The 27,178-nt window shown below is 41.2% G+C and overlaps 2 protein-coding genes across 5 annotated transcripts in view; both read right to left on the bottom strand.

Annotated features, from left to right (window-relative positions):
- eml4 (EMAP like 4) overlaps positions 1 to 25,039 on the bottom strand; it is a 61,551-nt gene extending 36,512 nt beyond the window's left edge. For all 4 annotated transcript variants that reach the window (XR_015860485.1, XM_088385443.1, XM_088385444.1 and 1 more), the window contains exons 1-3: positions 24,702 to 25,039; positions 6,380 to 6,550; positions 5,061 to 5,166 (exon numbers count right to left, since the gene is read on the bottom strand). Coding sequence is in view for 3 of the 4 variants with exons in the window: in XM_088385443.1 (XP_088241569.1) it covers positions 5,061 to 5,166; positions 6,380 to 6,550; positions 24,702 to 24,720 (296 nt within the window). In the remaining variant the exon portion in view is untranslated. The remainder of the gene's footprint in view (positions 1 to 5,060; positions 5,167 to 6,379; positions 6,551 to 24,701) is intronic.
- Positions 25,040 to 25,620: 581 nt separating this feature from the next.
- The window catches only part of tspan14 (tetraspanin 14), a 94,480-nt gene continuing 92,922 nt past the window's right edge, over positions 25,621 to 27,178 (bottom strand). Inside the window, exon 14 of the mRNA XM_088385438.1 lies at positions 25,621 to 26,699. Coding sequence (XP_088241564.1) covers positions 26,634 to 26,699 — 66 coding nt within the window. The 3' untranslated portion in view covers positions 25,621 to 26,633. The remainder of the gene's footprint in view (positions 26,700 to 27,178) is intronic.

Raw genomic sequence — 27,178 nt, 5'->3', positions numbered from 1 at the left:
CAGACCTTGGCCAGATTGCCTCGACTTAGTGAAGCTCTATATGAGAATTACTCCCACTTCAGAAGGACTAACACCTTTTGAAATCATACATGGGAGACCATATAGACTACCAGTGTTCCCTGCAGATTTGCAAAAAGCAGATGAAGAACAGACCTTGGCAGATTATCTAATCAGGACGCTCAAACTGAAAGATGTGTTCAATGCAAATTTACTGCCGCCTGATCTTTCCTCCTCGCAGGTCGACAACTCCATCAATCCAGGAGACTGGGTCTACATCAAGGTCATCAAAAGAAAGAACTGGGCCAGCCCACGGTGGGAGGGTCCGTTTCAAGTTTTGCTTGCTACTCCCACGGCGATTAAAATTTCTCAACGGCCCAGCTGGATTCACCTCAGCCACTGCAAGTTGCAGAGAGTGCCTGGACCCCTAATTTGGAGTGGTGGGGATGTCCCGGTGTCTCTGCCATCCTAGTAGCAACGGGGCTCCATATGCCAGATGGATCCTCTGCTGCGTTGTGGTTGGAGCGTGCTATGGTCTATTGACTCATCTGAACAGACCAAATGACAATGTTGCCCGTGGTAAACGATGGTCACATGATGAGAACTTTGAGGACTGGTCATGGGACCCCAGAAACCTATACGAAACCAACACTTGGTACCCGTATGTCAGGTTCACTGTGAGAGCTCACACACAGGAGGGATGCTATGTGTGTTCGAAACTCCCCCCTTCCTCCACGCAAGTTCGCTTGGAGGCCAGAGCAATGAATGTCACTGAAGCAAAATGTATGGCATCCATGGGAGGAGTTGGATATCAGCACCGTGCCGTCACAGTCAAGGATGCCGACCCTTACCGCCCTGGACTTGCTGACGGTGCCTGTGATCAGCTATTCTGGACAAATCTCAATGTGACTGTTAAAGGACGAACAATACCACAAGTGGCCTACACAGAGAGACCAGCCGGAGTGAACTACACGTTACATCCAAGGTAACAAGACCCACGTCTGCATTAACGACGACTGCTCTCCAGGAGGAAACTGGATGGGAGCTCTGGACATCACCGATGAGTGTCAAGATAAGAGAGCCATCTCAGGTGGTGAGGGCTCTCCAACCAACATGGCTACACCATCGAATGGAACATACTTCATACAGAATGGCTGGTGGCTTTGTGGTCACAAGGTTTATCCGATGCTGCCCGCCAACTGGACAGGAGTGTGTGCACCAATGTGGGTGACAGACCACACCTACAGGATACGACATCATCAGCTGACAGGAGCACATAACTCTTCTGGACGTCGACGCAGGGCAGTTGCAACCTTTGACCCTCATGACCCTGTCTGGGGTGCGAACGTTCCAGATGACCATAAAGTATGGTCCGTCAGAAACAAAGTTGTCCTTCCGCTCTTTCCTCAGATTGGGGTTGGGAAACTATCGCTCTTCATCGAGACACTGAACTATCGTTTTCAATCCTTTGTGAATCTCTCACTGCAAGTCAACGATGGACAAAATAGGGAGATTCAGGCTATTGGACTGATGGTCTTGCAAAACAGGATGGTTCTGGACTTGTTGACGGCAGCACAAGGTGGTGTGTGCCACATCATTGGGACTTCCTGTTGCACATACATGCTAGGAGAAAATGACACCCAGATAAACGACGCCATGAATTCGCTGAAGAACTTACAGCAGTAGTCTCCTGTGCTTGTTGTGCTGGTGGTGTTGTGCTTGTTTACGACCTGCGTAATCCCATGTTTGAAGTCTGCTGTGTCAAAGTTTGTGTCCTCTACTGTAGCCCAAGTTCATATACAACTTCTTAGAGATGATGGATGTGATGACGATAATGAAACGTGGATTGCGTAGATGCTGTTCTGTTGAGCATGTTTTACAGAAACTTGATGATTTGACCATCGAAAATGCTTCGCAAGTGATGGATACAATGATGTACTGTTTCTGTGTTTTTCTTTTTATTTTTTATTGATAGCATTCTGGTCGCCTAAGGCAGAGGGGCCGTGTAAGAATTTTCCTGCTAATAACATCTGGCCAGCAGGTTTTTCGCTTACACAATAAGTTTGATCTGGGGTATTGAGGTAATGCCTCATCTTTACTGGGAAGTGTTGCTATCATTGTTTGTTGTTTTTTATTTTTTTTTTTACTATTCTTCTTTCTTCATTATACGTATATATATGTTTTTTTTTCTTGCTTGTCTTTGTTGTTTGGGGTGGCATAATCATATGATAAATCAGGAGGGAGATGTTAGGGTTTTCCAGGTTATCTTTATCGTAGGATTATGTTGGAATGCAACAGGTAATAAATACCTTACCTTGTCCTCCTTATCACAAGGTCGTAAAACATCCCTTGACATGTTTAGACTAGAGGACAAGGGCTTTCTAGCCAGCCTACCCATACCCCCACTCTGTTTCTCTTAATAAATATCCTCTTGCAGGAAGGAGGCTTCAGACTTCATTCCTTGAACGAGTGAACTCTCCACCTGCAGGTGTCTAAAAGGACTTGCTTGTCTCCCGTGTGGTTCTTGCAAAATAAGTTAGAGTGAGCAAATCTCTAACAATACTAGTGTGCAAATCTTCTCATTATTTTATATAAACATAACTGCTCAAACAGAACACGGATACAGCACACAACTGTGTTGTGTATTGGCCAATACACATAGCCACACACACGCACACACATATACAGAAACACACAAACACACGCACACACACACACACAAATGGTCAGGTGACGCTTTCCCGCCTTTTCCGGACAGTATAAAAACCTTCTGACCTGGAGATAGGGGCTGTTGTTTCATCTGCTGCTGCTCATGTACTGCCACCATTAAAAAACCCAAGATCTTGCCAATAAAGAACCAATTGTTACTCCATATCTTTGTTTTCCTTGCTCAACAACGGACATCTCAAACAACATGCAACAATAACAATACAGTAACCTCAACCTGTTGTGAAACATTTATAGTGTGTGAAATTATAAAATACAACTTAAATAGTCGAGGCTATATGGCCTTAGTTTAGTCGTCTTAAGACTAAATTCAAAGGGTTCTATCTGCTGCAACAACTCATCTGAGAATAAAGAATTAACAAAAAAGTTAGAAAAAAAAAACAAGAGTCAAACAATTTCTTAAAAATAAATGTATGTATGTATATAAATAAATAAATAAATAATAATGAATAAATCTGGGCTAAGCCCTGATCTCCTAGAATCCTAGATCCGCCCCAGCAAGACATGTTCATAAATATTGTGAGAGGATTTATTTTATGTGTTATGTATGTATGGACAAGTCTTCTGCCGTTGACATCTTTTAATCAATCAAAAACTTTGCGGCGCAAGTAAAAGCTACCTCGGGTAAAAAACTACAAATATGTCGACCGGAAAGGGAGATGCACATCTTGCGGCCTGGAGAGAGTAGGGTGTGAAGTATTTCATTTGCATTTAAAGAGACTGCACCAAAACGGCTTGCTCTGTTGCGCCTCAGAACAAGTAGAAAAGAGGGACCTGTGATGCTATCAAAACAAGGAATTCAGACAAAAGCATCACTGTTCCTGTCACGTGCCTGCGTCACCTGACTTCCAGCCATACCCCGAATCAAGCTAATCACCAGCACCTGCCACGGCTCGTTGGGTCTGCTCTATTTAAACTTGGTGAATCAAGCCAGTGGTTGTCAGTTTGTCTCCTTACACTGCCAGTGATCCCACTGCTCACTGTGCCCTGCTCAAACGATTCCCGTTGCCGACTTTGCTCGTGTTCTGACCCGACTCGCCTTGCTCGCTGCCTGTCCTGACTAGTGATGGGTCATCCTGGAAGGGGGATCCTCCCATCTGTGGTCTCTTCTCAAAGTTTCTCGTCTTTCCCCCAGTAGGGTTTTTTTTAAGTTTTTCCTTGCCCTCCTGGGAGTTTAAGATCAGGGGATATTCGAGAATAATTGTCAATTTTTGGTACATGTGAAGCCCTTTGAGACTTGCCTGTGATTTAGGGCTATATAAATAAACTTGACTTGATTGTGTGACGTTTTAACGCATGTATCGTCTATTACAACCACCAACCTGTCCTCTAGAAATCGCCCTTTATATTAGGTATCCGATATGGCTCGGACCTAGTTGACACGACTGACTTTGGTTTGATGACCTAGTATATACATTAATTAATTTAAGTAATTATATTTTATATTGTATTGTTTCACATATTTATTTAAATTGAAAATATATTTTATTTTTTAGTTAGTCAATCAATAATGTGAACATGTATCGTAACATGAAAATCTAAGTGAACGTGTTGTGAAAGAGGATGCTTGTGCACTGATATTTGTTTTTTACTAATTTTTATTTAAAACAAGTTTTTCCAATGTTTTGAAATTGAGCCTGTTGCACTTTTTGGACACAATTTCTCCCGCCGTTGAAAACACACATTCACACGGGACAGATGAGGCTGGAGTGCAGTGAAGTGGGTCTTTTGATTGCCCCAGTATCTGACTTGGGGCTGCTCCATAATTCTTGATAACTTCGAGGATGAACCGCAAAAGATCAGATATTGTTTTAGCAGATCCATCCCGTTGACAATGTGCTTCCTTTAACAGAGCTAAAGCGCGCTTCCTTGACAGACTACAATGCTGCTCGTTCGGTCACGTGGCTTTTTTAAAGTGATACGCGCACGGACATGGGGCTTCGCTCTATGAGCTCGACACATGTGCCGACGCATCGGTGTTGCTGGACCCATCACGGGTCCTGACTATTCGCCTGTCCTTGACCATGCTCTGATTGCCGCCTGCCTCGACCACCTGCCTGCCTCCAACTCCGACTAAGCGCTGCGTTCTTCTGCTCAGCCACACCAGCCAGACCGGCAGTCCAGCGTTCCACTCCCCCTTTTCCCCGTTTCAATAAAGGTTTGTGCTGCATTTGGTCACGCCGTCTCTGTTCCTGACAGTTCCACTTTATATAGACCACAACTGAATGAGTAAAACTTAAAACGGTAGAATTTATTACCGTGATACGTAAGCTTTAAGCATGTATAATTTTTAAACAAGTTGATTTTTGGGCTTTGGGCTCATGTGTGCGGCTTACCTCTTGGCGGCGGATGACACGGTTTCCTTCCTGGTGGCCGAGGCAGAGTCGCTCTTCCGTCCGGATGTTCCTCCGTTTGTAATGCATGAGTTGGACAATGCTGCACCTGAAGGACGAAGCGCACATTGGACGATATCACAGAGTAAGGAAAGTTTTCCTCATGCGCAAACCGCTGCCGTTTCGCTCACTGGCAGGCGGTCGCAATGTTAGATGTTGATGTAAAGAGGAAGCCACCTTCTCTCTTTCTTGCCCACCACTCTCCCCTTTGTGATTGATAAAAGAAAACAACTCAACAAAGAGGAACCAGGACTCCAGTCTCACATCTTCCCTTTTCTGCTCGTACAGTGGAAGGCCCATTTACAAACATCTCAATTTTATTGATACAAATACTGGCCCAGGTCACGCTGGCACCATGAGCACACAGATCCCGCTGATTAACCTTTGAGGATCTCGCCTTTTGTGCACCACACACAATGACACAAATGGCTGCCTCTTTGATTCTTCTCATGTACAACCTTAATGTAAAGCTCTTTGTTACAGCTCTGCTTGTTTTTTAAGGAACTATACAAAGTTGAACTCAACAAAGGCGAAATGTGTGACGTGGTCATTGCATAAAGCAATATCGACATGATTGTGATATTTAACGTGTCCCTAAAGAAATGATATTTTTATCATCTAATGAAATATTTTTGTGGCAAAATGAGCAAGCTCAATGTCTTTTTAGCTAATTAGCCAAGATAGCTCAGCTTCACCCATTGGATTGCCTTGCACATTTAAGTTTGCGTCTGACTGGTTTAAATTCAGATAAAAGCACACAATGGCAAGTCTTTGCAATATTATATCACTTTATTTTGAGGGGTATATTGTGCGGCCTCCCTGGTATTCGGGCAGGTCAAACTGTCTTGAAATCATATGCGGATCTTTCCATCACTTTGCCATGACTTGGATAGCGGCAGTGATTCAACAGCTAGCACGTCAATTCAAGTTAGGGTGCCGTTGTGTTAGGTACAGCATTGATCAAATGTCAAAGTATAGATCGACACTCGCATGTCTGCTTTCAAAATGTTTGCTCAAAGCAGTGACCGCATTTGCTGCAAACATTTTCACAGCAAAACATTTTGACTGGAGATAAGTGAGGACCGATAGTAGGTCTCAGTATCTGCACTTTGAGCTATCGGTACATGCTACGGTACCACCCTTTTGCGGTTATTTTACAATCAGGAACTATAAATTAGAAAAATAGAACAATGTCATATTGAAGGAATACTGCTCGATTGGAACACATTGACTTGGCACTCAAGTAATCTGAAGTAAAGTACCTTTTCCTCCCAGCTGTTTCTTGGCATCTTCCGAAGCCGCCAAACGGCGAAGAACATCGGCCAGTGCCGCTTTCATCACCGTCACTTCGTCTTCTTGCTGCTGCAAACGAAGCTCCATCGTGCAAAGGCGCTCGTTCACATCCAAAGCGCTGGCGCCCGACATGCTGTCGTCTGTATAGACGTGTCCCGGCAGAGGGTGTTCAGTGTGCAGAGTATCAAATGAAACAGGCTTTGCATGTTTCAAATATATTCAATAAAAAACTCAGATTAAATAAAAAGATCAAATTGCCAGTGGTTGCAATTAGGGCAGAGACAATTCCTTGAGTACCTCCATTACAAAAAATAATCGAGGAAATTTCTCTGCCTTGGGTACTTGTTTATTTAATTGTAATGCTCAAGTCACGGTTTAGCACTGATTTTTTTTTTATATAGCTGAAACAATGATAAAGCATTGGTATACAACATTGAACAAAGTACAAATTATGCAAGGGGGTATAAACACATCACGTACATCTAAAATGACAATATGACGTACAAATTGTACCGTATTTTCCGGACTATAAGTCGCACCAGCCATAAAATGCCCCAAAAAGTGAAAGAAAAAAAAACATATATAAGTCGCTCCGGAGTATAAGTCGCATTTTGGGGGCAATTTATTCGACAAAATCCCACACCAAAAACAGTCATGAACGAGCAACAACAGGCGAAACGATAGCAACAACAGGCTAAACAATAGGTATGCTAACGTGACAAACAAAAACAAAGAGCTGAGAACGGACCTGACGTAACATATAAAGTGATTAAGGACAACTATTACATGAATAACATGTTTATAAAACCATCGGTGTCACTCCAATTCCTTAAATCCATCGATCGTTCGATACGATAGCAACAGGCTAAACGATAGGTATGCTAATGTGACAAACACAAACGAAGAGCTGAGAATGGGCCTGACGTAACATTTATTAAAGGAATCGATTACATGAATAACATGTTTATAAAACCATCGGTGTCACTCCAATTCATTAAATCCATCGATTGTTCGATACAATAGCAACAGGCTAAACGATAGGTATGCTAACGTGACAAACACAAACGAAGAGCTGAGAATGGGCCTGATGTAACATATAGAGTTATTAAAGACAACGATTACATGAATAACACGTTCATAAAATCATCGGTGTCACTCCAATTCATTAAATCCATCGATCGTTCGATACAATAGCAACAGGCTAAACGATAGGTATGCTAACGTGACAAACACAAACGAAGAGCTGAGAATGGGCCTGACGTAACATATAGAGTTATTAAAGAAAACGATTACATGAATAACATGTTTATAAAACCATCGGTGTCACTCCAATTCATTAAATCCATCGATCGTTCGATACGATAGCAACAGGCTAAACCAGTCATGGGCAAACTACGGCCCACGGGGCCGTTTAATCCGGCCCGCCAAACCTGAATAAATTGTATTATTAATTTTTTGGGGGGTCATTTTCCCTGCAATTACTATGTTTCCCCAGTAGATGGGGAAGCACCCGCCCGCGCATTTACTCCCGGGAGCCCCGTCAGAAAGCACGGTGCACACTCACAAGTGTGTGTGCGTACTCAGGAGTACGGACGCGGCGCACTCCGCGCTCTATTTCATCTATCAGTGCCGAATTTCGAGCATGGGCTGTGACGTCAGTATTCTCGTAATTCGCGCGCTAAACTTTCAGCTACAGTTTTCCGCTAATGCCACCCACAAACTTTCCCCTGGAATCCTTCCAAATGAGTGGCTCGAAGAAAAGAAAGGTGGACACTGAGTGCCGAATGTTAAAAAAGAGTGGACAATTTGGCTCGACCTACGTGTGTGAGAAGATGTTCAGCCACATGAACGTTAAAGCCCGTCACAGATCTAGGTAAACTGACCGACACCTCGGCTCTATCCTAAGAATTACTACAACAAATTTTACTCCAGACTATGATGCACTAGCAAAAAAACGAAACCAACAATACTATTGATTTCTTTATTACTTTATTTAGATGTATTCTTTAACTGATTCTTCAAGATGATGTATTTGGTCAGAATGTTTGCCGTTGGATGTGATTTTGCCTCATTAGATAAACATATTTCATAAATCTGTCCTGCAGGCGCTGAAGTGATGGAAAATGTTATTCATCATAACAGTGTCGTATTTAATAAGAATCACTGATAGTAGTTTTTTGGTGAAATATTTTTTTAATGCTGTTAATAAATGCATTTGTTTTCAAAAAGTTCTTTTTAATATCCATGCTTGAGTATCTACTAAAAGTAAAAACCTTTTATGCAATGACCTTTACATGTCATTTATATTACTTCACACAAACACTACATCCATCTGCTCCTAGTTCGGCCCCCCGGTCAAAATTTAGAACGCAATTCGGCCCGCAAGTCAAAAGTTTGCCCACCACTGGGCTAAACGATAGGTATGCTAATGTGACAAACACAAACGAAGAGCTGAGAATGGGCCTGACGTAACATATAGAGTTATTAAAGAAAATGATTACATGAATAACACGTTTATAAAATCATCGGTGTCACTCCAATTCATTAAATCTATCGATCGTTCTTTGTCAACAATGGGTGCGCGCGGCTGAGGGCGCTTGCACTTCAAAATATTCCAAAGGCTCATATAACGATAGATAAACTATATTTCAAATAACTACAATATACGCAATATTATCAAACCATTCGTGCACTTTAAATCCATTGAATCCATCGATCAAATTCCTTGTCCTTTGTCAACATTGCCGCGCGTGCGCCCTGACGTCAGCCTCGTCTTTATTCCACAGATCTAGTATATAACTATATTGTAGCGTTAACAAAGTACAAGGATAGACGTGGGTTTGGTAAACGGCTCTTTATTGAACAAAACAAACTTCCAAGCGTGTGGCGGCGTGGACTTCCAGACACGAGAGCGCCATGGCATAGGACCGGGCGTGCGTAATGGCCATGTCCGAGCCCCATGCACCGTTTGCGGACAGCCACTCGGCCGAGCGCCGGCCCCCGACTCAGTAGAGTAGGACCGGGCGTGCGTAAAAGCCATAATAGTTTTTCAAACCTTCTATGTCACTCCAAATCCTTAATTCCTTCAAACTCTTTGTCCTCTGTGTCACTTAGAAATGATCACCGCTAATGATTCTGGTAGTCCTTACGTGGGTATGTTTGTCCTTTATGTAAACAACCGCTGCGCCGTGCCACTGACGTCACTTGAAATAGTAATCGCTTGGTAAGTTACGGTTCTCCAAACTTTCTTTCTGCTGCTCGATTACTGTTTTCAGCTGCATATTTTACAACTTGAAGTTTGTAACCTGCAAAATATGAGTTTCTTTTTGGTGCCATTTTTCTTAAGCCCACCCAGTTGATGAGTCACGGCCAACGGTGAAATTTAGAGCGCCCTCATCCAGTTTCGTCTGAAAATATAATCTTTTTCAGATGTAGTTTTTTGTTTTGTTTATTTGGTTGTTGTCTCAAAGTCAAAGTCTGCTTTATTGTCGATTTTTTTTCATATACCAAGACACACAAAGAGATTGAAATTACGTTCCCACTATCCCTCGGTGAGATAGTACACATATGCATACAAGCAACACAAAAAAACCCAAGAAGGCACAAACAATGAATAAATAAGAGTGTTGAATAAATGATAAATAAACAAATAATAATAAATAATAATAATAAATATAAGAGGAGCAAAAATGGAGCAAGTGTACATACAGCAGACAGTGGACTTGGATATGGTGCTTTAAAGTGTTAATTGCTTTATTTGATGTTTTCTCTATTTTTTGTTTTGAATATGTTCAAGATGAAGATAAAGCATGTGAAGTGATCAACTATACTAAAAATAACATGGGAAGTGGTCAACTATACTTGTAAGTAAGTGATGTCTTAATGATCAAGTAAAAATTTGTGAAAAAAAACATAAGTCGCTCCTGAGTATAAGTCGGCCCCCCACCCAAACTATGAAAAAAACCGCGACTTATAGTCCGGAAATTACGGTAATTGCTTTTATTGCCCTTTTGTTTAATGAGCTGCTGATCAACTTTATATAAGATTGAGTATCATGATAAAAAAAATTGAAATGAGGTTTCTGGTCACTATATTTGCTCTTGTGAATATTGAATTTATGATAAAGAACACATCTTTTGTTCTCTAAAAAATACTAAACAAAACATCTTCCCATTTTAGAGAAGTCCATATCGTGTTCTCCAGTAATAAATCTTCCATAGTTCTTCTAAAAAGTTGCAGAGCGTGTACAGATCCAAAAGAGGCGCTGGACAGTCTTATGGTGGCTTCCACAGAAAGAACAGTTCACATTAATGTCCCTTTTAACCTTTGGCATGTAATGATTCACATGATAAAATTTATGAAGAATTAAGTACTCTGTTTTTTTTTATTTTTGCAAATAGACACACCTAAATAAGTTACTTCTTTATGAACTGATATATTACCGATGCTATGGTCATTCGTCTTTAACCAATAATAATTGACATTTGTTTAAAGTTAATATTAAACCAGAAGCTTTAGAGAAATCATCAATAACTTGTAGGGCAGGGGTGTCAAACTCATTTCTTTTGCGGGCCGCATTGTAGTCATAGCTTCTTTCGGAGGGCCATTATGACCCAAATAAATGTATGAGCACCTCATTTTATATACGGTAAAAGCTACAAAACAAACTGACAAATAACTCGTTTTCAAATCAGATGAGTAAAAACTGGTCAAATATTTTTTAAAAAAGATACTATTAAAAGTTGAGAACTATTTGCAATTCTAGTAATGACACACGAATTTGATGCACAATTTGTCTTTGCGGGCCACATAGAATAATGTGGCGGGCCGTATCTGGCCCCCGGGCCTTGACTTTGACACCTGTGTTGTAGGGCAATGGCAGCTGACTTGCATTTTTAAGAAAAATTGTGGTATTATCTGCCAGTTGATTAATGACAATCTCTTGGTCTGCTATAGTTACTTCTTCCATTGCACTATTAGAGATATGAGATTCAAGAATTTGGGTACACAGCAAAAAAGGATAAGGACTCATTGGGCATCCCAGGCATACACCTCGATGAAGACAAACGAGATGTGCCCATTACAAAGCCTTGATAGCATTGCAAAACACTTCTCCAAAACTACATTTTTTGAGTACGAGAACTATAAACTTGTGCTCAATTGTGTCAAACGCTTTGTAGAACTCGAGGAAAAGGACAAATTAATTGTCAACTACCAGATCGGAGTAATCCAAAATGTCCAAGATAAGTCTGATGTCATTGGAGATGTGTATATTTGTCAAAAATCCAGATTGTGTCTCATCATTGTCTAAAACTAGTTTCATTCACCTGGCTAGCAATAAGGTTATTATTTTGTAATCATTGTTTAAGAGACTCATTGGTCTCGAATTATCAAGGGCAAGTAAATCCTTTTTGGCCTTAGGAATTAAGGTAATAAGCCCTTGAGTGAGGCTCGGTGGAAGAGTACCCTTTTCAATACTTTCATTATAAACCTGTCGTAAAAATTGAGCTGACTGAAAAGAGAAGGATTTATAAAATTCCGCAACCAAACCATCAGTTCCTGGAGTCTTATTGTTTTTGGGGAGCTCAAAACATTTTCGAAACTCTTTTTCAGTGAGTGAGCTATCACAATAAAGTTTATCTGATACTTTTTTCACAATGTCTACAAGGTTGAGAAATTGGGTTGGGACTTTTTCATTAATATTTTGTCCATATAGTAGTTTGGAGTAGAAGTTGCAACCAAATTGTGAGATAAATTTGGGATCATCAAAAACGGCACTATTTATATTCAGTTGATGAATGGTATTACCGTAATTTCCAGACTATAAGCCGCACCTGATTATAAGGCTCACCAGCTATTTTTTTTTTTGGTGGGGGAGGGAATCTTGTTTGTTCATATATAAGCCGCACCGGACCATAAGCCGCAGATTTTTAATGTTTAATTAACATTTTTAAGAGAATATACACAAAGAATATTATCAGGAAACAGATGGTTCTTTGGGGATGCATACCTTTTATTAACATAACCTTTATTGACAGAGATGAAGGAGCTCTGCAAACATATAAACGTGTATAAATCTCAGCGACAACCACTGTTCCCTCTAAACTGCGCAGCTTCGCAATTGCGCACTGCTCGTGCAGTCTCTACGCAAAGAAACTATGCTGCACACAAAATAAAATTCAACATAAACTGATTAATATCTAATGTTATACGTAATCTAATCTAATTAAGTGAACGAATTATTTTCTTTCTGTTCCTTTTTGTTGTGTAAATCAGTGATTGACAGGTGTCCAGCCAATGATATGATATAGTTTACTTACGGTACATAGCCAATCATAGCATTGACAGTGCCTGAAAATGTGTCCTGCGCAGGTTACTAGCTAACAACAGTGCGGCGGAGTCAAGAGATGCAAATGCTAAGTTAGCTAACCCCTTATCATGGCGAAACAAACGAGCAGCGACACATCCACTTGCCAAGCCAAAGTAAATAAGAGATGGTATGCTTTTAAGATGGAATGGCTGTCGGAGTGTGTGCAAATAAAAGAGCAAACGGTGAAACTGGGTAAGATTTCCTCTTTTTCGAGTGAGAAAGGTCTACTATGCAAAACATGCAGCGAAGCCAAAGTGGCGGGCGAGTTTACGGAGGTAAAATATGGACTGAATGGAAGTTGGACTACCTCAAGCGTCACATTCAGCAGAAATGTCATTTGAAAGCTATTGGAATTGTACAAAGACTCAATATGAGATAGGGGATCGGTACATTATTGCGGGAGAGCGCAAAAGACAGACAGAAAAGGAACGAGTTGTCACAGAAAACAAAATCCGACCCCGAGCAAGTTAAAGTTCTCATTGACAATATTTTACTTGCCATCAAAATGAATGCATCAATGCTGTTAGTTCAACAAATCTATGATCACATGACAAAGTATGTGAGTATAACAAAAAGCTGGTGAAGCAAAACATATGCCTTTAAATTTGTGAATTCAATCAGTGGGATAGTGCAGAATAAGACTATGTGCAGTGTTAAAAATGCATGAGAGCACAGACATATCAGTATATAAAATGCTATATTACCGCATTGGCCCGAATATAAGACGACCCTGATTATAAGATGACCACCTCTCTTTCAAGACTCAAATTTGAAAAAAGACTTTTTGAACACCAAATTAAATTTTTATACAGAAAATAATTACAGTACATCTGAAACAAATAATTATAACAATATATTCGAGAGAAAAAGCATGTTATTTTGCCTCATTCAAATCATGCAAAAACTGTCTATCACATCTTAATAGCTGAACATTTAAATATGTAAACTGAAGTACAATCACATTTGTAAATTAATGGCTTCGGATTTCGAAATGCAAATAAACAACAGATTCTCTCCAAAGTCAGAGGGCAGGCGCTGGGCTAGGAATGACATACCAGCAAATCAGTGTGACTTCTGCTGTTGCCTTTGCAAGACCAGTTCAGATATGCGTTATCGTGAATTTACACGACATTCAGGTGTGTTCGGCCATCCGCGGGCGGGGTGGGGGGGTGGCGGTATGGGCAATGACATACCAGCTGTGCCAAACCCCTGAAGCCGACTCACCGAACCCCTAGGGTTCGATCGAACCCAGGTTAAGAACCACTGACTTACAGGAGTAAAGTTGGCAATGTGATACAAGTTACACGTATAGCTCCAGAGTAGAAGTGACCGGGAAATGAAGAAAGAAAAGGGTGACACAAGTGCCCTCTAGTGACCAGAGGAAACCTCTACAGTGCATGAGCAGCTCTAATTCCTTCATTAAGAGCCAAATCAACTGCCTTAAAACTTAAAACTAAGCGGCATCATATCCATTTCTTTTGTCCCCCATAATGAGGGTTTGTGTATAAAAGCTTCCTTTCTTCAGTAATGTCCACCTTGATCTTGTTCTGTCTCTTCTTTGTGTCAATTATACGGCACTATTTGCCTGGCGGATGGACATGCGATCAACACACCACTCTTCTCCTGAGTGACCGTGTGTATGGTAACATATCCCGCCGCTCAGCAAAGCAGTGTCACACAACAGCGGTCCACAGCCTTTTTACGAGTGTATATGTGTATTAGTCATCACAAAAATCACGAAAAATCCATAGATGCGCCGCACCGGACAACAAGCCGCAGTTTTCAAAGGTTGTACAAAAAGTAGCGGCTTGTAGTCTGGGAATAACAATACATTTAGATCTGTGTTTCTCTAATCTGAAAAAATGTGCGGAATTCTGCTCAACTTCCTCTACCCATCTTTTCCTCCAACGAACAAAGGCCCCATTAGGTTTTTGGCGATAACGTTCGTCAAGTTTGAACTGAAGGGATCTTATTTGCAGTTTGTCATTTTCCAAGACTTTGTCAGGTGGCAATTGATATATCAAAGAGATTCGCAAGATTAATTTTTTTTCTTCTGACGACTTTAACTTGGGCCCTTCTAGCCCCATACCGTCTCAAATATTTACCCGACTCAAATTTGCAGAGTTCCCAGTTTTTACTATCTACGTACTATCTCTTTATCTGCCTTGTCCATAAAAACCTTTACTAGATGCAGTATTTCAGATTTCATGAGTGCATGGCTCAAGAGTGAATAATTTAGCTTCCAATATGACAATCTTTGGGTAAAATTGGTTGTAAAAAGTTGTAAATGATTATATATTGCTCTATGATCTGTAAGAGGCATTGTGAGAATATCTTTGATCTTTGGACAAACTATTTGAAATTAGCCAATAATCAATGCATGATTTTCTTAAACCAGAGCGGTAACTCTATGTAAATGAGATCTCCTCTGGGAATTTTGCTCGCCAGATATCATTTAGATTGAATTTATCAATAAATGCCTCCTTTCTCAAATTTGTTTGAACATGTCGTGTTGGGGACCGCCTATCCATAGTATCATTTAAAGTACAGTAATCCCTCGTTTTTCGCTGGGGTTACGTTCCAAAAAGAACCCTTGATAGGTGAAATCCGTGAAGTAGAAACCCTTCTTTTTTTACCATTATTATACAGGTATAACATTGAAACTAAAGGACAAAACTTGTTTTCCGGGCCAAGCATTTGTTTAACAGAGAAGTAAACATTTTCTTCTAGATAACTAGAGTAAAATAATCATTTTAATCATCAGTACATACTATAAAGTGCGCCTCTGCAGCCTGACTCCGCTCTGTCGTGTCTTTTTCATCTGAAGCCATAACACAATGCACTGTAAAAAAAATCCATGCAGCAGCGAGGCCGTGAAAGGTTAACCATGATATAGCGAGGGATTACTGTACAGTATTTTCTGCGCCATTAGGCACACAGGATTATAAGGCGCACCTTCATTGATTTTTTAAATTTTAGAATTTGTTTTCATATATAGGGCACACCGGATTAAAAGGCACATAGAATAGAAGCCACTTAATCAAACTGGGGTTGACTATGGTTGCGTTATGCATCCACTAGATGGAGTTGTGCTAAAGTGAATGTCAACCCAGTCAATGAGGCAAACAAAAGTCCAACTCCCATTCCGTATGAAAGCGATACGGTTTGGCTTCTTACTTGGTCCAGCAAACCCACTCATTTTTGATGGTGATAAATGCATTGATTAGCTTGTTAGCTTTGGCGCCGGGTTTGTGTATGTGTAGCCAAACTGCTGCGGTGAGGGGGTGTGGTCACTGTCGATTGTGCATGTTCTCTGTGATTGCCTCCCAACAGGCTTACCTGTATGTCAATCAAGCGATGGGATGGATTCTCACCTATAGAAAAAATGTTTGTTTTTTTAAATGTCATGCGATCGACCAGTAGTAGCTTACTTCGGTGACGCCCCTGACCACGGTTGCCGTAATGCTGAAAGCGATGCGACCTTGTAATGTACTAGTTGTACTGAAACAGACTGAAACATTTTGACAGAGCGCTGTGTACAACCAGTATGGATCAACAAATTAACCAATTGATCCATATATAAGGCGTTTATAAGTAAATTACCGTATTGGCCCAAATATAAAACGGTGTTTTTTGCATTGAAACAAGACTGATAAAGTGAGGGTCGGCTTACATTCGGAGTCTAGACATTATACCCAGTGACAACGCTAGATGGCGCCAGATATCTTCAAAGCAAATGCTGAACTTAACTCCCCAGGCCAGGGGTCGGGAATGTTTTTGGCGGACAGAGCCATAAATGCCCAATTTTTAAAAATAATTTCCCATGAGAGCCATACCATTTAAAAAAAAAAGATAAGTTAAATACAATTAAATGCATGTATTTTAATTAAGACCAACGATGTTTTGAGTGTACTAATGTATTCTTTTTAATATCGTTTTTAACATCGCCAAAAGAGCCATATCTGGCTCGCGAGCCATAGGTTCCCGACCCCTGCCCCAGGCCAAAGCGAACCCCTGTCACAAAGAATAAAAATGAAAATAGCGGTAGCAGTTTGCATTATTTTATTGCAATGTTTTTCCTTATTCAGATTCAAGACTACAGTTACAGTTAGACTTTACTTTGATGGTTAATGCAGTTATTGCAATTTTGTTGTTTTATCACAGTATTTATTTACATTTCAAAAACCAGAAGCCATTCATTTACAAATGTGATTGCACTTTAGTTCATATATTTAAATGTGATAAGACAGTTTTTGGATGATTTGAATGAGGCATAATAACATGATTTTTCTCTCAAATATATTGTTATAATCCTTTGTTTCAGATGTAATCATTTTTTGTATAAAAATTAAATTTGGTGTTCAAAAAGTCTTTTTTCAAACTTGAGTTTTACAAAAGAGTGGGTCGTCTTATACTCGGGCCAATAGGGTATAAGTCTATAGTGCGGAAAATACGATAACATTTAAGTCACCTCTAATTAAGAGGATTGAATTGGGATATTTAGAAAGCCAAAAGGAGATCCTCTCATCTGAAAAAAAAAAAAATTGAGTAGTTTATCATTTTCTGGTTTGGTATTGTAATGCCGCCTGCTCCAATAGATTTCATTTAGATAATATTTAAAAAAAATAGATTTTTATGTTTTGTTGGCAATTAAAAGAATGGTGCGATTACATTCAACTACAAGAACTAGTTAATGGCCTAAAGCAGGGGTCACCAACCTTTCTTGAACCGAGAGCTACTTCCTGGGTACTGATTAAGGCAAAGGGCTACTAGTTTGACACACACTTCTGAAATAGCCAATTTGCTCAATTTGGCTTTCACTGTGTTATTATTGTCATTTTCAGTTCACATGTGTGATTTTAACAAGAATAGCAAAAATGCAGTCAAACCTTGGTTTTCGACCATAATTCGTTCCAGAAGTTGGTTCGAGAAGGAAATCGGTCGAATTCCGAATCTATTTTTCCCATTACAAATAATGGAAAAAAAAAAAAAAAAATCAGTTTCAAGACAAAAATAAACAGGCATTTTTTTAAGCATTTTTTCATTTGCGCATATTTGTCCGATCGTGCAATTGCAGCATACCGCCGAACGCGCGACAGTAGCGCGTCGCCCACCGCGCAACTGCACCGCGGCTGGTCGCATTATTGTGACAGAGCCGTCGCTGAAATTTAGAAAATATTTTTAAAGTTCTGATGTATTTTCCAAAATTAAGCGGCCCTAAGTGCGTAGGGAGCTTAATTTTGTCCGATCGCGCAACTGCAGCGTACCGCCGAACGCGCAACCGTAGCGCGTCGCCGACCGCGCAACTGCACCGCACTGGTTGCATTATTGTGACGGAGCCGTCGCTGAAATTTAGAAAATATTTTTAAAGTCCTAATGGACTTTCCAAGATTTAATTGGACCTCAGTGCGCAAGGAGCTTAATTTGGTCCAATCGCGCAACCGCAGCGCGCCGGGCGCTCACTGTCGCATTGCTTTAAGAGCGTCTTTGTCAGAGATGGGGACTCGAGTCACTGTGACTTGGACTCGAGTTGACTCGAGTCGTTGTTATAATGACTTGTGACTTGACAAAAAAATGAAAACTAACCCTAACTTGAGACTCGACTTGGAAGTTAAAGGTTCGGGACTTGACTTGAGACACGATGACTTGAATGACTTCAGTGTTATTTAGTTTATGTTTTCAGTTTGAATATAAAATTAATAATACATTTAAAAAAATAATATCGATAACACAGTAGGAGCGCAGGCTTAGAATGGCGTTGTCATGATTGGATCACTACCCTGTCAATCAATCAGTCGTGCCCTCTCTACCTACCGAACGTGTTTATTGGAGAATCACGCCCCTTTATATCAGACATGCGCAAACATGTCAGCGGGAGCGGTACCGCGAGTCATCACCTTCGGCTATCGCAATTACTTTTATGACGGCAAAAGAGGGACAGCACAGTGCGAGATATGCAACAAAAACATTTCTGACAATGTTGAAACTTGAAGTTTATAGCGCTCTGGTGTCTCCAGATGTTACAGATGAAACATTTTATGTTTCTAATGCTCTTTGTGTTTCTTCTTTCAGATTTTTTTCTGATTATTTTTTCATATTTGCAACTCAAATGTGTCACACTGTCGGCAGACGTTCATTTGTTTAAACCAGTGGTTCTTAACCTGGGTTCGATCGAGGGGTTCGGTGAGTCGGCTTCAGGGGTTCGGCAGAGCTGGTATGTCATCCCCCCCGCGGATGGCCGAACCTGAATGTTTGAAACCCCCCCCCCCCCCAAAGAGGGGTTCGGTGAATGCGCATATGAAACTGATGGGGTTCAGTACCGCCCCCCATAGAGGGGTTCGGTGAATGCGCACATGAAACTGATGGTGTTCGGTACCCACCCGTAAAGAGGGGTTCGGTGAATGCGCATATGAAACCGATGGGGTTCGGTACCTCCAAAAAGGTTAAGAAACCACTGGTTTAGATTGAGCTGTCAATAAATCATTGTATGAGGTAATTTCTTTTTAGTTTGATTCCATGGTGTATTTTACTGAATATCGGTAATTACAGTGCAAACCCAAATTATTGTCATATTTTTTAAACAGGTTAGACACATTGGATAATGATGGTTACTTAAAGTTACTGATATCTTGTCTTTTCACTACTAAGATCAGATTCTGCGGGTAAAATTGCAATAATAATGTGACTTGACTTGACCTATTTAAGGACTTGAATTGGACTTGACTTGCCCAAGAAAAAAATGACTTGAAGGTTAAGACTTGAGACTTACTTGAGACTTGCACATGTGTGACTTGGTCCCATCTCTGGTCTTTGTATTTTAGGATGGCTTTACTGCTCCCACGTGCTTTCTTTGGAGGCATGATTAGGGGTTATATAATCCTCAAAGTAACGAAAATACAATAACAACGGAGTCAGTCGGCATCTGGGCCGCGTGTTTGGGTTTTCTCGGGTCCTCCCGGCTCATCTCGTGAGGTTCGACCTCCGAATTTTCTTCAACAACCGAAGCAAAAAAATCTCTAATATTTTGTTCGAATTCCAATTTGTTCGAGAACTGGGACGTTCAAAAATCGAGGTTTGACTGTAAAATAAATACATGCAGTTCACTGACATGGGCCGCTATTTGAGCTAATTTTAGAACAGTTCTGCGGGCGACTTATGCGGTCCTCACAGGCGACCTGGTGCCCTAAAGAGTCACAATGTGACACCAACGTGTTTTGTTTGTGGTGCAGAAGAAATGAAATATGATATGAGAAACTATGAGGGAAAACACTAACAGCGACAACAAAAGAGAAGAAACTTCAAAGAAAAAAAAAAACACTAACAATGTCAAAGGTATGGGAGCATAAAACCTTGCTAAATTACGAGAACAGCATGTCTTCCATGCTGCAGCATCTGAATAGAAGACACCCATTACACTCGAAGAGCGGACGAAACGAGACAAGGTCAAATCTACTACGTAGCGTAAATCAATGTGATTAACGTTACTAATGTATGGTTAGTCCTGAGAAGGTTACTGTTAAAAATAATAATATTGATACTGACTAGGGTTGACACGATACCAGAATTTCAGTAGTCGGTACCAATACCTGTGATTTTCCACGATTCTCTATACTAATTCGGTACCACGGTAAAAAAACAACAGAATCCACTTTTGAAATCACTAATCCATCTGCTTGTCACGACTCGTTCCTGGTTGCTTTATTATGTCTATATGTTACCATGGTTTCTGTTCACGTTGCCCCTCCCCTCCTATGTTACGTCAGTCAATATAATCATAGTCACCTGCCTCTTGTTACCTGTCTTGTATTTAAGTCCTGTCTGCCCCTCACTCCCGTCGTTGATGTCGTTCTTCTTTCTTGTTTCTTTTGGTTCCTGTCTTTGTCAGTTCTGTTTTAGTTAGCCAGTCTGTTGGTCGGTCCGTTAAGTTATGTCAGTTTGCCAGTTCTGTTAGCTTGTTCCCCTTATCCTCCCTTCCAACTTCGATAAACCCTGGTCCAAGCTGCATTTGGTCGCCCAGCTCTATTCCAATCCCTGACACTGCTATAGCCAAGAAGGCTTGCGGCCACACCCTCAACATGTGCCCAAAGGTAATTTTCCATATTTGAGACTTTGCCTACGCACTTTGTCTATGTGATTGACATTAAATATGTTTGGTAACCGTATCACACCAGCTGACTCATGCGGAAATGACGGCACGTAGGCATAATCAGGTTAACGTATTTATAACGTAACGTGGCACAACAGTGACAGTAAACGGACAAATCTATAATTGCTCCGGTTGCATCTGCCTCTGATGATAAATATTTCCACAGACGACTCTTTGAGCGACCTAGCTTCTCAACAAGCCAACGTGTTGGACTTCCACTCCCACTTGCTAAAGCCATTGTTATGAAAAACCAAAAGTTTTCTTCTTCTTCAGCGCCGCTGACTGCTGCTCCGTGCTGCTCGCATGCGTATACTGCCCCCTTAAGTTCCAGCAAAAATTGACAGCTCACCGAGTGAAAAGATAAATACAGTGGAGCCTCGGTTTTCGACCACAATCCGTTCCAGAAGGCTGTTCGAGAAGTGAATTTCGAATTCCTAATCTTGTTTTCACCTTACAAATAATGGGAAAAAAAATCAGTTTCAAGCAAAAAACCCCACCTTTTTAAGCATTTTTTTCATTTGCGCATTTTTGTCCGATCGCGCAACAGCAGCACACCGCCGAACGCACAACCGTAGCGCGTCGCCGACCGTGCAACTGCACCGTGCTGGTCGCATTATTGTGACAGAGCTGTCGCTGAAATTTAGAAAATATTTTAAAGTCCTGATGTACTTTCCAAAATTTAAGTGGACCCTCAGTGCGCAGGGAGCTTAATTTTGTCAAATCGCGCAACTGCAGCGCACCGCCAAACGCGCAACCGTAGCGCGCCGCCGACCGCGCAACTGCACCGCGCTGGTCGCATTATTATGACAGAGCGGTCGCTAAAATTTAAAAAATAGTTTTAAAGTTCTATTGGACTTTCCAAAATTTAAGTGGACCTCAGTGCACAGGGACCTTAATTTAGTCCGATCGCGCAACCGCATTGCTTTAGGAGCGTCTTTGTATTTTGGGATGGCTTTACTGCTCCCACTTGCTTCCTTTGTAGGCACGATTAGAGTTGATGCAATCCTCAGAGTAACGAGAATGTAATAACGAACGGAATCAGTTGGCATGTGGGTCCTCTCGGCTCATCTCGCGAGGTTCGACAACCGAATGTTGTCCGACATCCGAAGCAAAAAAAATCTCAAATTTTTTGTTCGAATACCGATTTGTTCGAGAACCGATTTGTTCGAAAACCGAGGCTCCACTGTATTTGGTTCTGACTGTACCACAAAAAGCAGGTATTGACATATTTATTGTGTGTTGGTACCGAATTGGTACTGGAAGCATCGTTTTTTGTGATAACCCTAGTAGCGACTACTGAAATGCTGGCATGTTGCTGACAATCCTAGGTGTAAGTTTAGGGTTTACAAATGCACAGCCATGAACCTACTGTATGATTATGACATTTAGCCTTAGTAAAATCAATTAACTAATTCTTATTTCTCATCTTTTTCAGTAAATCATAGTCTCATATGGACAAATTTGTGCACAAAGCCCCATAATGTACTACATATGAGCCCCATAATGTACTACATACGAGCAAGCAGCCGAGTTGACTAACACCGTTTTAAACATGATGGTCACAGACATGCTCCACTGAGCATGGTGGAGGATGATGGCTTTAAAGCCATGATTTCCACTATCCATTCCAATTACGAGCTTCCAGCAAGACCCTTCTTTACTTTCTGTACACAAACTGGGTTTAAGAAATAAAAATGTTGATCTTATAAAAAGGAAACCAATTGATTGTTCATTATTCAGTGAAATGTCTTATTTTCTATTACATATTTATAATTGCTCTTTAACTAAGCAAAATTACATTTTATTCAATTATTCGATAGAGTAGTTGGTAGAGTATTTGATTACTAAAATATTCGATAGCTGCAGCCCGAGTTGCAATGGTCTAAATCAGGGGTCCCCAAACCGGGTACCGGTCCGCGGACGACTTGGTACCGGGCCGCCAAGCCGCACAGAAAAAAATAAAATAATTTTATCGACGATCAATTAATTCAGGTCAAGACGCTCATCCCGGTCACGTGACATGTTTCCCCAGTCGAGCCCGCAAAGCTAGCAAAAATTAGGACAAATTTGTTTTGAAACATATTTTAAAAATTGGCGATTCTTTCCCAATTACATCCGTCGGTTCAGGTCAAGACGCTCGTCTCGGTCACGTGACATGTCACCTCAGTTGAGCCCGCGAAGCAAGCACATAGAGCAAGAAACAGAGATGTTTGGAAAGCTTCTTCGGAAAGGGAAAAAAGCCCAATGAGGAGACGGAAGAAGAAGAGGCAACGACTTCTAAGAAAAGGAAAGCTGCATTTAAAAGAATATTTCTGGAGTCCTACTTAAAATATGGATTTATCACCACAGGTGACTGACGCGCCAAGCCCACTCTGCATAATGTGTGGAGACAGGCTAGCTAACGAGGCAATGAAGCCTTCAAAACTGCTTCGGCACATGGAGACCAAGTATCCTGCATTAAAAGACAAACCTTAACCACTTCGGGTGTCATTGTCTCCGATTACGCCTAGATGGGACCGACCGGCTAATTTCTGAGAAACAAGCTCAGTGCTCCCACTAATTCAACGTAATGGTGAGTTTTATTTTTATGTCATTTGTACTTGTTTTTATGCCAGTCGTATCATTTTATTTCATCGCATTTATATATTTATTGTAAATGTATTATTTATTCATATAAAGGCTGGTCCGCAAAAATATTTCTGACACGAAACCGGTCTGTGGCGCAAAAAAGGTTGGGGACCACTGTTCTCAATAACAGCTTCCTACAGTGCTCTTCATTTGTTTGGAAAACCAAGTTGGTAGCCCAAAAAAATTACCTCACCCATAATGCACTGTACAAGCGGATTTTTTTTTTTTAACATCTGTCAATCATACAGTAAATGACAATGGCACCCATCATTATGAAATACAAAATGCAAAGAGTAGACTGTTTGCGACACCATATAAAATACGAAACAGTACAATAAAAATACAACTAAAATTAGCTAGGGCTTTTCACATAACACGAAATTGTCAATTATCAGGCAAGATTAATATCATCTCCATTTTTCATAAATCGAAACGGTCTTTGAAAAAGAAACAAACTCATTGTGAAAATAGAAGAAATTTCGATTCACCTTCAAAACTTTGCATTCGTGTAGAAAACAAGTCCCAAGGATATTAATAGTGTTAACCAAAAAGTCATCATTGTCATCTTTCAAAACACCACCAATAGAACCATCTAGAGAAAATTATTATAATTCGGATGAAGCCAACATGGTTAAGTCTTTGGTGGCCGGAGTTCTAAAGTCACTCGGGGACGGCTCCTAGATTTTTTTTATTCTCTCCCAGAGCTACATAAGGGGTCTGAGAAAATGATCTATAATAAATATATTTTAGAACGTTAAATAAGATGCTGGAGAGGATTGATTGTCCACTTCTTCCTGGAGCGCCATCCACGAAGTTGCGTACTGTACAAACGAACGAGCGCCACCCACGGGGCTTTCGTTGTACAACAGAATACGAGAGTAGTCAGCGCGTGACGTCAAGTGTACAGATTACGTATTGGAAACACATGAAGTCGCCTTACGCCTGACGACCATCCGGGGATCAAAAGTGCAACGACTACTAAGTGCCTACGCTGCTCGTAACGTCATCGTTGACCGTGGCGCACGACTCAATTTGCTGAGATTGGGTGGGGGTTGTGCGGAGTCTCGGTGACACGTGGAAAGACGCACGCGCTCATTCCCGCCGCCTGCCAAAGGAGGAAGCAACCTTTGACGCGCGGACTGCTCACCTAAACTGCCAGCGTCCATTTCCAGTCAGGCGACGCCGGTGGCTCGATAGAGGCCGGGTCTCCGGCCCGGCTGAGAAGCGAATTTGCGTTCCGAATGGGAGAAACGAGCGCGACGCCGCCGATGTCTTCCGCTTTCCGCTGCGTTCTCCGCTTCGTGGACCACGACGAGCCGCCCGATTCCTTGGCGCCTCGCGCACTGCAGCCGCTGAGAAAGAGGCCGGGTAAGGACTGAAGGGCACAACCAAGTCTAAACGACGGAACCTCAGAGCAGACGGACCGAGCGACGCTCACTCGTGCACGCTTCCGACTCCGCCCGTATACTCCGAGGAAGGAGAGGGAGCGGTTTCCGCTTCGCAACTGGTCGCTTGGTTGGCGGCAGTGCCCCCCGTTTGTCCATTTCATATTGCAGGCTTCTTTTCAAATTCGCGGACCGGTACTAGGCCAAGCGTCAACTAACGTCCAAGGAATTCGAGACGTCGTGTATGCAAGTGATGCTGTGTATACACTTAATTCTCATACGCGAAACTTGTCTCTGGACTATTTAATACAACATATAGGAAGTACAAAACTATGGCCAAGTATAAATAACCAGACTCTCTCCCCCATAACTTATTCCTATCACTACAATTTAAAAAAAAAATCCAAAATAAAGTCAGAAAATATTTTTATTTTTGACTTTTTGAAGCAGGGGCGTCAAACTCTTTTTCTGTCACAGGCTGCATCGTAGTTATAGTTTTCTGTGGAGTGCCATTATGAACTCAAATAAATGTATGAGCGCCTCATGTTATAGACGGTACACTTCAAAATTGTTCAAATATTTAAAAAATATGAATGTAACGAAAATAAATCAAGCAATATCTCAAAGTGAAGATAAATTGAGTACAATAATTCCTCGTTTCCAAAAAGAACCCGTGATAGGTGAAATCTGAAGTAGAAACCTTTATTTTTTTTACCATTATTATGCAGGTATAACATTGAAACCAAAGGACAAAACTTGTTTTCAGGCCCAAGCATTTATTTAATAAAGAGAAGCAAACAATTTCTTCCAGATAACTACAGTAAAATAATAGTTTTAATCATCAGTACGTACTATATAGTGCGCCTCTGCGGCCTGACTCCGCTCTGTAGTGTCTTTTTCATCTGAAGCCATAACACACAATGCACTGTGAAAAAAATCCATGAAGCAGTGAGGCTGTGAAAGGTGAACCGTGATATAGCGAGGGATGACTATTGCCAATTTGCTCTCATGGGCCATAAAATGATGTGGCGGGCTGTATCTGGCCCCAGGGCCTTGAGTTGACACCCGTTTTCTAGTATTTTGGACCAATTGAAATCATTTCATCTTCAACATTTAACAGATGCCAGCTTGAGCTGTGCGCATTGAACGTTATTCACTTTGCGCGACCTCATGCAGAGTGATGACCACATAGCTGTCCGTCCCAGACTTTCAGCTGAGTGCTCAGCGCTCCCAAGCCGTTGACCGTGGCACATGGGTTTGCACCCCAGGCGGGGCAGATTGTTGGTCATCGAACAATGGCGCTCAAACTCCCCCCATGACAATTGTGGGCAATAAGACTTTAATCAATGAACAAAAAGTGCGTATAAAAAGTAACTTTTTAATGCAAAACGCTTTCACACTTTGTTGTTGTTCAGCCATGAGGCGGAGCCCAAGGAATCCAGTGTGAAAAACCAACAGATCATGTCAGACCTTCACTTCCTGTTTGTCTTTTAAAATTGCCAACCGTATTTGCAAATTGGAGCGACACTGTGTGGTCTTGTGACTTGGAAGCGTGAGTAGAGAAAAGATCAAAAAGGGGAAAACAGCTGCAGCTCAACCATCAAAAGTGAGGAGGGGCCACAGAGCTGAAGCAGTCTTTCTATCCATCGTCTTCAAGCTCCCAAGAGATCCAGCCACATCCGCCGCTGCTGGGTTCAGTTGGAGAATCGGACCTTTTGAATGTCTGAGATGAGCGACCTGGCCAGGTAGATGCCAACCATCTGATGGACAGCACACGATCATTACACGTAATAATGAATACCACTTTTGTCATATTCAACTGATTTCCAGGACTTGTGCTTGACCTGGCTGGATGTCACTCTTTTACTCACAACCTCAAGTTATAGTTTATAAAAAAAATATATAGTGCAGCTTAAATCAAGCAAAAATGTGACACATTCTGGTAATGTAAACAGACATATTACAACAATTACTGTCCTAATTACTTTATTAATGCATTCCACCAGGCAACGCATTCTGGGAACCAAAAAGCAAAGTTGTTTTTTCAACCAATATCTTCCCAGGTGACACTCACTACTGGCAGGGAACAGGGAGCAGGCCTCCCTTCCAATAGTCAAACTCCTCATACAAATCGACAGTGTTAGAAAGGTTCCTATGTTGACGTTGAAAATCAATGTATATTTTTGAGTTGAATGTTGTGTTGGAAAGTTACATCACCATCACCACACCTCAAGTCTTG

The sequence above is a fragment of the Syngnathus floridae genome, chromosome 9 (assembly GCF_059516105.1).
Source record: "Syngnathus floridae isolate MCC-2025c chromosome 9, RoL_Sflo_1.0, whole genome shotgun sequence".
Taxonomy (NCBI): Eukaryota; Metazoa; Chordata; class Actinopteri; order Syngnathiformes; family Syngnathidae; genus Syngnathus; species Syngnathus floridae.
Note: the sequence above shows the minus strand (reverse complement) of the source record. Positions and strands in the feature narration are given on the sequence as shown.